The sequence below is a fragment of the Neopelma chrysocephalum genome, unplaced genomic scaffold (genome assembly GCF_003984885.1).
Source record: "Neopelma chrysocephalum unplaced genomic scaffold, ASM398488v2 Primary Assembly neopelma1_325, whole genome shotgun sequence".
In the NCBI taxonomy this organism is placed as follows: Eukaryota; Metazoa; Chordata; class Aves; order Passeriformes; family Pipridae; genus Neopelma; species Neopelma chrysocephalum.
In genome coordinates, this window is record NW_020897988.1 from 8,281 (window position 1) to 16,970 (window position 8,690).

The following is an 8,690-nucleotide window of genomic DNA, read 5'->3' on the forward strand; positions in this document are numbered from 1 at the left end:
AGCGCTGGTTTAGCGCTGGTTTAGCGCTGGTTTAGCGCTGGTTTAGCACTGGTTTAGCGCTGATTTAGCGCTGGTTTAGTGCTAGTTTAGTACTGGTTTAGCACTGGTTTAGCGCCGATTCAGTGCTGGTTTAGCACTGGTTTAGCACTGGTTTAGGGCTGGTTAAGCACTGGTTTAATGCTTGTTATAGCACTGGTTTAGTGCTGATTTAGCGCTGGTTTAGCGCTGGTTTAGCACTGGTTTAGCGCTGGTTTAGCACTGGTTTAGCGCTGATTTAGCGCTGGTTTAGTGCTAGTTTAGTACTGGTTTAGCACTGGTTTAGCGCCGATTCAGTGCTGGTTTAGCACTGGTTTAGCACTGGTTTAGGGCTGGTTAAGCACTGGTTTAATGCTTGTTATAGCACTGGTTTAGTGCTGATTTAGCGCTGGTTTAGCGCTGGTTTAGCGCTGGTTTAGTGCTGGTTTAGCACTGGTTTAGTGCTAGTTTAGTGCTAGTTTAGTGCTGGTTTAGTGCTGGGCTCCGTGGTGGGTTTATCCAGGAGCAGGTTTGGTGTTTTTTTGGGATGGGAAGCGCCCACGTGCCGGGAAGTTTTGGCTGCAGAGATGGGAATCACTTGGCACTTGTTCCTTATCCGGGTGAATCTTCCCCTGGGAGAGAGGATTCCTTGGCATCTCCATGGGATTGGGAATGTGCAGGATCCTGGTGCTTGTAAACAAAGCCGGGAGTGAGGCTGTGTGGGGGAGGCCTTTCCCTGGATCCCGTTGGATTCCGGCAGCAGGGAGATGAGCGGCGCCTTGTGCCCCTTTTCCTTCCCTAAATCCCAAAATATCCCCCCAAAATCCCCCCCAAACCCACAGAGCCTGCTGAATCCGGCTGCTCCTTGGCCTTCCTGGCCAAAAATTCCAAACTTCGCCGAGGAAAACATTCCCTGGAGGGAAAAATCTCCCCGGGAGCATCCGGTTAAACAACCGATGTTGGAGCGGATCCCGAGCGGAGCTTTTCTGGGATCAAACACAGGGATTGGAGGGGTCTGGCCCTGGGTGGGCGTGAGATCCGCGGGAGCGGATTCCCGAGGATTTGTGGGAGTTCACAACGGAGTATTTGGGAAACAAACTCGGCTTGTTGGGACTTGGAGAACCTTTGGAAGCGGGAACACCCCGCCGGGGCCTCGGGAGGAGGGTGACGTGGCCTGGGCGTGATCCCGAGGGAGGGATCCGTCCACGGAGCCGCCTCTGGAGAGCCCGCGGGACACGGAGCAGCTCCGAGATTCGGGATCCTTCCCGAGGATCCAGAGAGCCCACGGGACACGGAGCAGCTCCGGGATTCGGGATCCTTCCTGAGGATCCGTCCGGGAGAAGGACGTCGAGGTTTTTTGGGAAACCCCCCCCCCCGGAGCGTTTTTGGGTGCCAGGGTGGTCCTGAACCCCCCCCCGGGTGTGGAGCAGCTCTTAGGATCGTGGAACACCTCCTGGGATTGTGGGATTGTGGGATGGGTTGGGTTGGAAGGGCCTTAAAACCCTCCTGGTTCCACGGGAACAGGTCCAGCCTGGCCTTGGATCAGCTCGGCCTTGGCTGGGCCGTGGATCCCCCAGTCCTGAGGGGTTGGATCCGTGGCCTTGTCCTGGATCCACTCCTTTAATCCCAGCAGGATCCACTCCTTTAATCCCAGCAGGATTCACTCTGATCCCAGCAGGATTCACTCTGATCCCAGCAGGATTTGCTTGTTCAATCCCAGCAGGATTTGCTTGTTCAATCCCAGCAGGACCCACTCCTTTAATCCCAGCTATTCACTCTGATCCCAGCAGGATCCACACCTTTAACCCCAGCAGGATTCCCTCTGATCCCAGCAGGATTTGCTTGTTTAACTCCAGCAGGATCTGCTTGTTTAATTCCATCAGGATCCACTCCTTTAATCCCAGCAGGATCCACTCCTTTAATTCCATCAGGATCCACTCCTTTAATCCCAGCAATATTCCCTCTGATCCCAGCAGGATTTACTTGTTCAATCCCAGCAGGACCCACCCCTTTAATCCCAGGTGAGGGGGGATCTCCTCGTCCCTGCATCCACAGCGACGCCGACCTCGGACAAAACCTTCCAGGGAGAGCCCCAAAACTTCAATTTACACTTTAAATTTAAACTTTAAATTCAAAACCGGGCAAAAGACCTTGGGGGAGGCCGAAGCTGAGCCTGGAACCGAGCCTAAAGTGGGATTAAATCCTAATTTCTCTTGCAGGAGAGCGTGAAGGTTCTGCGGCTGACGCTGCCCCATGAGCTGCCGGGCGAGCGGCGCGAGCAGCCCAAGCAGAAGGTGGGTGAAATTCCGGCTCCGGGGCGGAATTCCCGGGATTTTTGGGAATTCGCTGATCGGGAAATTCCCTCCTCCTTGCAGCCGGTGGGCAAAGCCTTTGCCATGGTGGCCAACAGGTCCAGCAACGGGCACTCCCTGGCCTCGGAGTGCGTCAAGTCCAACGAGGGGGACGAGGAGATCATCAAGGTGAGGGCCCTGGATCCCGAGGGGATGGGGATGGGAAGAGGTTTGGGGCTGGAAAAGGGGGGGTTTGGGCCGGGAAAAAGGGTCCCAGGGTCGGGTGGGAAGGAGAAGGGTTGTGGTGGAAGAGGGTGGGGGGATGGAGTGTGGAATTGGGGGGTGGAGAGTGGATTTAGGGGGATGGAGAGTGGATTTGGGAGGATTTGGGGGGATGGAGAGTGGATTTGAGGGGTGGAGTGTGGATTGGGGGGATGGAGTGTGGATTTGGGAGGATTTGGGGGGATGGAGACTGGATTTGGGGGTGGAGAGTGGGTTTGGGGTATGGAGAGTGGGTTTGGGGTATGGAGAGTGGATTTGGGGGATGGAGAGTGGATTTGGGGGATGGAGAATGGATTTGGGGGGATGGAGAGTGGATTTGGGGGGATGGAGAGTGGATTTGGGGGGTGGAGTGTGGATTGGGGGGATGGAGAGTGGATTTGGGGGGCTGGAGTGTGGATTTAGGGAGGATGGAGAATGGATTTGGAGGGATGGAGGGATGGAGAGTGGATTTGGGGGATGGAGAGTGGATTTAGGGAGGATGGAGAGTGGATTTTGGGAATTGAATTAAAATTAAAATTTTAAATTAAAATTCAAACTAAACCCCACGTGATGGACAACCTGGAAAAAGACTTTGAGAGAGCCTAAAACCAAGCTTAACTTTTAAAATCAAGCTTAACTTTAAGCTTAAAATGAAGTTTGGGGGTCACACAGGAGGAGGAGGGACAGCCCTAAAACCCCCAGGGATGTTTAAATCCGGAAGGAAAACATGCGGAGAAGGTGCTTTGGGATGGGATGGGATGGGATGGGATCCTTGTGCCATTCCCAGGATGGATTTGGGATGGGTTTATCTCTTAGTCTGGGCCTCTCTGGGCAGGTTTATCTCAAGGCCCGAGGTGAGGGCGGCACAAACCACGAGGAGAAGGTGACGCAGCTCAAGAGCGAAGTCCGGCACATCCAGGAGGTAATTCCCAGCCCAGGGGGTCCAAGATTCCCCAATTCCCTTGGGAACATCCCAAGGTAATTCCCATCTGAGGGGTTCCAGGGTGTCCCGATTGCCTTGGGAGCATCCCGAGGTAATTCCCATCCAAGGGGCTCCAAGATGCCCCAATTCCCGAGGTAATTCCCATCCCAGGGTGTCCAGGATTCCCCGATTCCCTTGGGAACATCCCAAGGTAATTCCCATCTGAGGGGGTCCAAGATTCCTCAGTTCCCGAGGTAATTCCCATCCAAGTGAGTCCAGGATGCCCCGATTCCCTTGGGAACATCCCGAGCTAATTCCCACCCAAGTGAGTCCAGGATGCCCCTGTTCCCTTGGGAGCATCCCGAGCTAATTCCCATCCAAGAGGGTCCAAGATGCCCCAATTCCCTTGGGAACATCCTGAGGTAATTCCCATCCAAGGGGCTCTAAGATGCCCCAATTCCCAAGCTAATTCCCATCCCAGGGTGTCCAGGATGCCCTAATTCCCTTGGGAGCAGCTCCCAAATTAATTCCCATCCCAGGGTGTCCGGGATTCCCTGATTCCCTTGGGATCATCCCGAGGTAATTCCCATCCCAGGGGGTCCAATTCCCGAGGTAATTCCCATCTGAGGGAGTCTGGGATGCCCCAGTTCCCTTGGGATCATCCCGATGTAATTCCCATCCGAGGGGGACCAAGATTCCCTAATTCCCGAGGTAATTCCCATCCCAGGAGGTCCGGGATTCCCCGATTCCCTTGGGAACATCCCAATTCCCTTGGGATCATCCCGGTGTTTGTTGCCTCTGCTCTAATCAAGGCCATCAATTAGTCCCCGCCTGACTAATTGCTCGGCTCCGGGGCGGAATTGGCCGGGAATTGTTCGGGAATTGCTCGGGAATTGCGGTGCCTTTTCCCCCCCAGGCGCTCCCGGGCCCCACCCCGACGGTTAAAAGGCAGTTTCCTTGGAATGTTTCCTTGGAATGTCCCAAAGGGAACTGGAGGAGGAGGAGGAGGAGGAGGAGGAGGAGGAGGCGGGAATTTTAACCCTTTCCTCGGCTCCTGCTGGGAATGATTTTGGGAAGAGGGGGAAGTGTCTCGGAAAAAACATGGGAAATAAATCAATTTAAATTGGAATTTGGGAGCAGGTCCCGGGATGGGCAGTTTGGCCTTAAATACGTGGGAAAAATGGGAAATAAATCAATTTAAATTGGAATATGGGAGCCTGTCCCAGGCTGGGCAGTTTGGCCTTAAATATGTGGGAAAAATGGGAAATAAATCAATTTAAATTTGGAGGGAGGAGAATGTCCTGGGATGGGCAGTTTGACCTTAAAAAAAAAGGGGAAAAAGGGGAAATAAATCAGTTTAAATTTAGGAGGAGAATATCCCGGGATGGGACCCTTTTTCCAGCTGAATTCCCGTTGCCTTTTCCAGGCCAGAAGTGCTTTGAAGAAGCTGCGGGAGGACTTGAGTAATAACCTGGAGAACAGACAAGGAGCTCAGGAGATCCCACAGGTAACGGGGGGCTCGGAATTCCCTCGGGAAAACGCTCCAGGAGGGGGTTTGTGGTGGGTTAAATCCATGTTTTTGAGGCCCAAATTGCAGGAGGAGTCGGGCAGAGAAGGGCTCTGGGTGAAGGTTTGTCCGCAGGGTTTGAGTCATTCCGGAGGTGCCGCCGGAATTCCCGACGTCTCCGTGTCCTTGGAATTGTGCAGGTGGAGCTGGAGCAGCACAACGGGAGCTGGTCCTGCCCCGAGAGGCTCCAGGGGGAATCCCTGGAGGAGCAGGTACAGAGGGAATTTCGGGAATTTCAGCCTCGTCCCCGGGAATGTTCGGGGTCGGGTGGGAGGCGGGGCTTGGGGCGACCTGGGAAAAGCCCCTTCCGGCCAAATATTCCATGATTTTAGGAAAAATCGGTTTAATTTGGGGGAATCCCTGGAGGAGCAGGTACGGAGTGGAAAAGGGGGGAATTTCGGGAATTTCGGGAATTTCAGCCTCGTCCCTGGGAATGCTCAAGGTTGGGTGGGAGGCGGGGCTTGGGGCGACCTGGGAAAAGCCCCTTCTGGCCAAATATTCCATGATTTTGGGAAAAGTTGGTTTAATTTCATGTTTTTGTCGTGGCTTTGAGGCTGAGCCTGATCCTGCAGCAAACAGGGTCAGGTTAGAAATGGAAAAAGGCTCCATTTTATAGATAAAAATGCACTTTTTGGGGGTTTTACCCCTCCTTAAAAAACATCCCAGAGCTTTTGAGGGATAACAGGAATCTCCCTGAACATCCCTCCAGCTCTTCCGGGGCGGATCACAGAGCCTTGGGAATCCCTGAGGTCGGGAAAAAACCTCTTGGGATCATCCAGTCCAAGCCAGAGGGTCCAGGCTGGGATTTTTGGGCTGGAATTTTTGGGCTGGAATTTTTGGGCTGGGATTTTTGGGCTGGGATTTTTGGGCTGGGATTTTTGGGCTGGGATTTAAGACTGGGATTTTTTAGGCTGGAATTTCAGGGCTGGTATTTCAGGCTGGTATTTCAGGCTGGTATTTCAGGCTGGGATTTCTGGGCTGGGATTTCAGGCTGGGATTTTTGGGCTTGGATTTCAGGCTGGGATTTTCACGCTGGGATTTTTGGACTGGGATTTCAGGCTGGGATTTTTTGGGCTGGGATTTCAGGCTGGGATTTTCAGGCTGGGATTTTTGGACTGGGATTTTTTGGGCTGGGAATTCAGGCTGGGATTTCAGGCTGGGATTTCAGGCTGGGATTTTTTGGGCTGGGATTTCAGGCTGGGATTTCAGGCTGGGATTTCAGGCTGGAATTTTCAGGCTGGGATTTCAGGTTGGGATTTCAGGCTGGGATTTCAGGCTGGGATTTCGGGCCGGGATTTTTGGGCCGGGATTTTTGGACCAGGATTTTTGGACCAGGATTTTTGGGCTGGGATTTCAGGCTGGGATTTTTGGGCTGGGGTTTCAGACTGGGATTTTCGAGCTGGGATTTTTTGGGCTGGGCCCGCTCTCTCGGGTTTCAGGTTGCCCAAGTGGCCTCCTCCTCCTCCTCCAAAAACAAGGGCTGGGAATGCCCCTGGGATCCCGAGGAGCTGCTGCTGGAGCGTGGGAGGCGAGGAGGGGATGGGACAGGGGTGTCACCGGGGTGTCACCGGGGTGTCACCCACGCTTGGGGTGGGGGACCCTTTGTGCTTCCCGACTCATCCCTGCCCAGGAGGAGGAGAACTGCTCCAGCCAGGACGTGGAGACGCTCCAACAAACAGCCAGGAGGCTCCTCAGGAGGCTGCAGGAGGCCGAGAAGCGCCATCAGTTGGAGAGGAAAGCCTTCGAGGTGACCAAAAAACGGGGAATTTTGCCTTATTTCGGTGTTTTTTGAAGCCTTGAGGGACACCTTGGGGCTGCTGGAGGTGTCCACCTCCTCTCCCTGCTGCTCCCCTCCCTTCCTCCTCCCCAATTAAGGGGGTTAATTGTCCCCTTGGGTGTGTTTTTTGACCCGGATGGGCGGGGCTGGGGCTGTGTCACCCCAGGGCCGGTGACAGCGGTGACACCCCCGCTCCCAGTCCCGTCCCACCGGCCAAACTGGTCCCGGGCAGCCCCAGGAAGTGGGTTTGAGGGGTGACAGGGGGGTGGCCCCGGGGGACATCCGTGCTTCCCCGTAGGAAATGAGGTGGTTTGGTGGCATTTCGGGGGGGTTTTGGTCACCCCTGGTGGTGACACCTCCACACCAGTGGTTGAGGTCATTTCCTTGGACAAGTGGCCCATCCTGGTGGGATGGTGGCCCATCCTTGTCACCTCTGAGCTCCTGATGGTGGCCAAGGTCACCCCTGGGGCTGGTGGCCCACCCTTGTCCCCTCTGTGCTCCCGATGGTGGCCAAGGTCACCCTGGGGCTGGTGACCCCTCCCTGTCCCCTCTGAGCCCCTGATGGTGGCCAAGGTCACCCCTGGGGCTGGTGGCCCATCCTTGTCCCCTCTGAGCTGTTCCTGTCAGTGTGGGCAGTGGTTGAGGTCATTTCCTGGGGCTGGTGACCTCTCCTTGTCCCCTCTGAGCTCCTGATGGTGGCCAAGGTCACCCCTGGGGCTGGTGACCCCTCCCTGTCCCCTCTGAGACCCCGGAGCTCTCCCGAATCCCGGCGCTGGATGAAGCGGCCACATCCCAACCCGGGGCTGGTGGCCCCCTGGGACAGGTGGTCCCAGAGAGGAGCCTGAGAACCCCCTGGAGCTCCTGGAGCTTCTCCCCACCCTTTGAAGTGCTTTGAAGCCCAGGAACCTTCCGAAGGGCTTCTCATCCCCAAAGCACGTCGGGGTGTTGGTGCCTTCACCAGAACCCCCGGGAGGCTTGGGAACGTCCCCCAAGGGCTCTGATATTCCAAGTAAAACCTTTCCCATCCCCTTTTTTCCCCAGAGGACGGTGGCCCAGTACCAGGAGGAGGCGGAGCGGGCGAGCTCTGCCCTGCGGAGAGCGGAGAGGGACGCGGAGCAGAGGGAGCTGCGGGTGGACGAGCTCCAGAGGCTCCTGGCCGGGATGGAAAAGGTACCAGGAGCCCTCCAGAGGGGGGGAAAAATCGGGATTAGCAGAGGGAACCAGCCCAGGGAACAACCGGATCCTTCCCCTGCAGGGGCTCGGCTTCCCAACCAGGTCTAACCCGATATCCAGGAACCCGCTGGGGTGATGGGAAAGGGGCTTTTCCCAAGTCCAGAAGAGCTGGTTGGGTCCCTGCAGGGCTCTTCCAGGTCTCCTGGGAACTGTCTAGACGGTTGTGCTCGGGGGGCATTCCCACGACCTCCTCCGGCGTTATCCCGGTGTTTTTTTGGCTCATGATGCGATTAAAAGTCCTAAATGTGGTGGTGGGGGATGAGCCGAGCTCTGATCTCGGGGCAGAGCCCCAGGGAGGGGCTGCAGGTGTGGCGGGGGGGGGTTAGGATGGGTTTTAGGGGTTTTAGGAGGGTTTAGGGTGGGTTTTAGGGGGGTTTAGGGTGGGTTTTAGGAGGGTTTAGGTTGGGTTTTAGGGGGTTTAGGGGGGTTTAGGGTGGGTTTTAGGGGAGTTTTAGGATGGGGTTTAGGGGGGTTTAGGAGGGGTTTAGGATGGGTTTTAGGGAGGTTTAGGGAGGTTTAGGGTGGGGTTTAGGGAGGTTTAGGATGGGGTTTAGGGGGGTTTAGGATGGGGTTTAGAGGTTTTAGGGGGGTTTAGGGTGGGTTTTAGGGGGGTTTAGGGTGGGT

The 8,690-nt window shown here is 55.5% G+C and overlaps 1 protein-coding gene across 1 annotated transcript in view; it reads left to right on the forward strand.

The window, feature by feature from the left end:
* The window catches only part of TUFT1 (tuftelin 1), a 20,895-nt gene that overhangs the window by 5,165 nt on the left and 7,040 nt on the right, over window positions 1–8,690 (forward strand). The window contains exons 3-9 of the mRNA XM_027705366.1: window positions 2,235–2,309; window positions 2,391–2,495; window positions 3,403–3,489; window positions 4,916–4,996; window positions 5,197–5,268; window positions 6,687–6,803; window positions 7,875–8,003. Coding sequence (XP_027561167.1) covers window positions 2,235–2,309; window positions 2,391–2,495; window positions 3,403–3,489; window positions 4,916–4,996; window positions 5,197–5,268; window positions 6,687–6,803; window positions 7,875–8,003 — 666 coding nt within the window. The remainder of the gene's footprint in view (window positions 1–2,234; window positions 2,310–2,390; window positions 2,496–3,402; window positions 3,490–4,915; window positions 4,997–5,196; window positions 5,269–6,686; window positions 6,804–7,874; window positions 8,004–8,690) is intronic.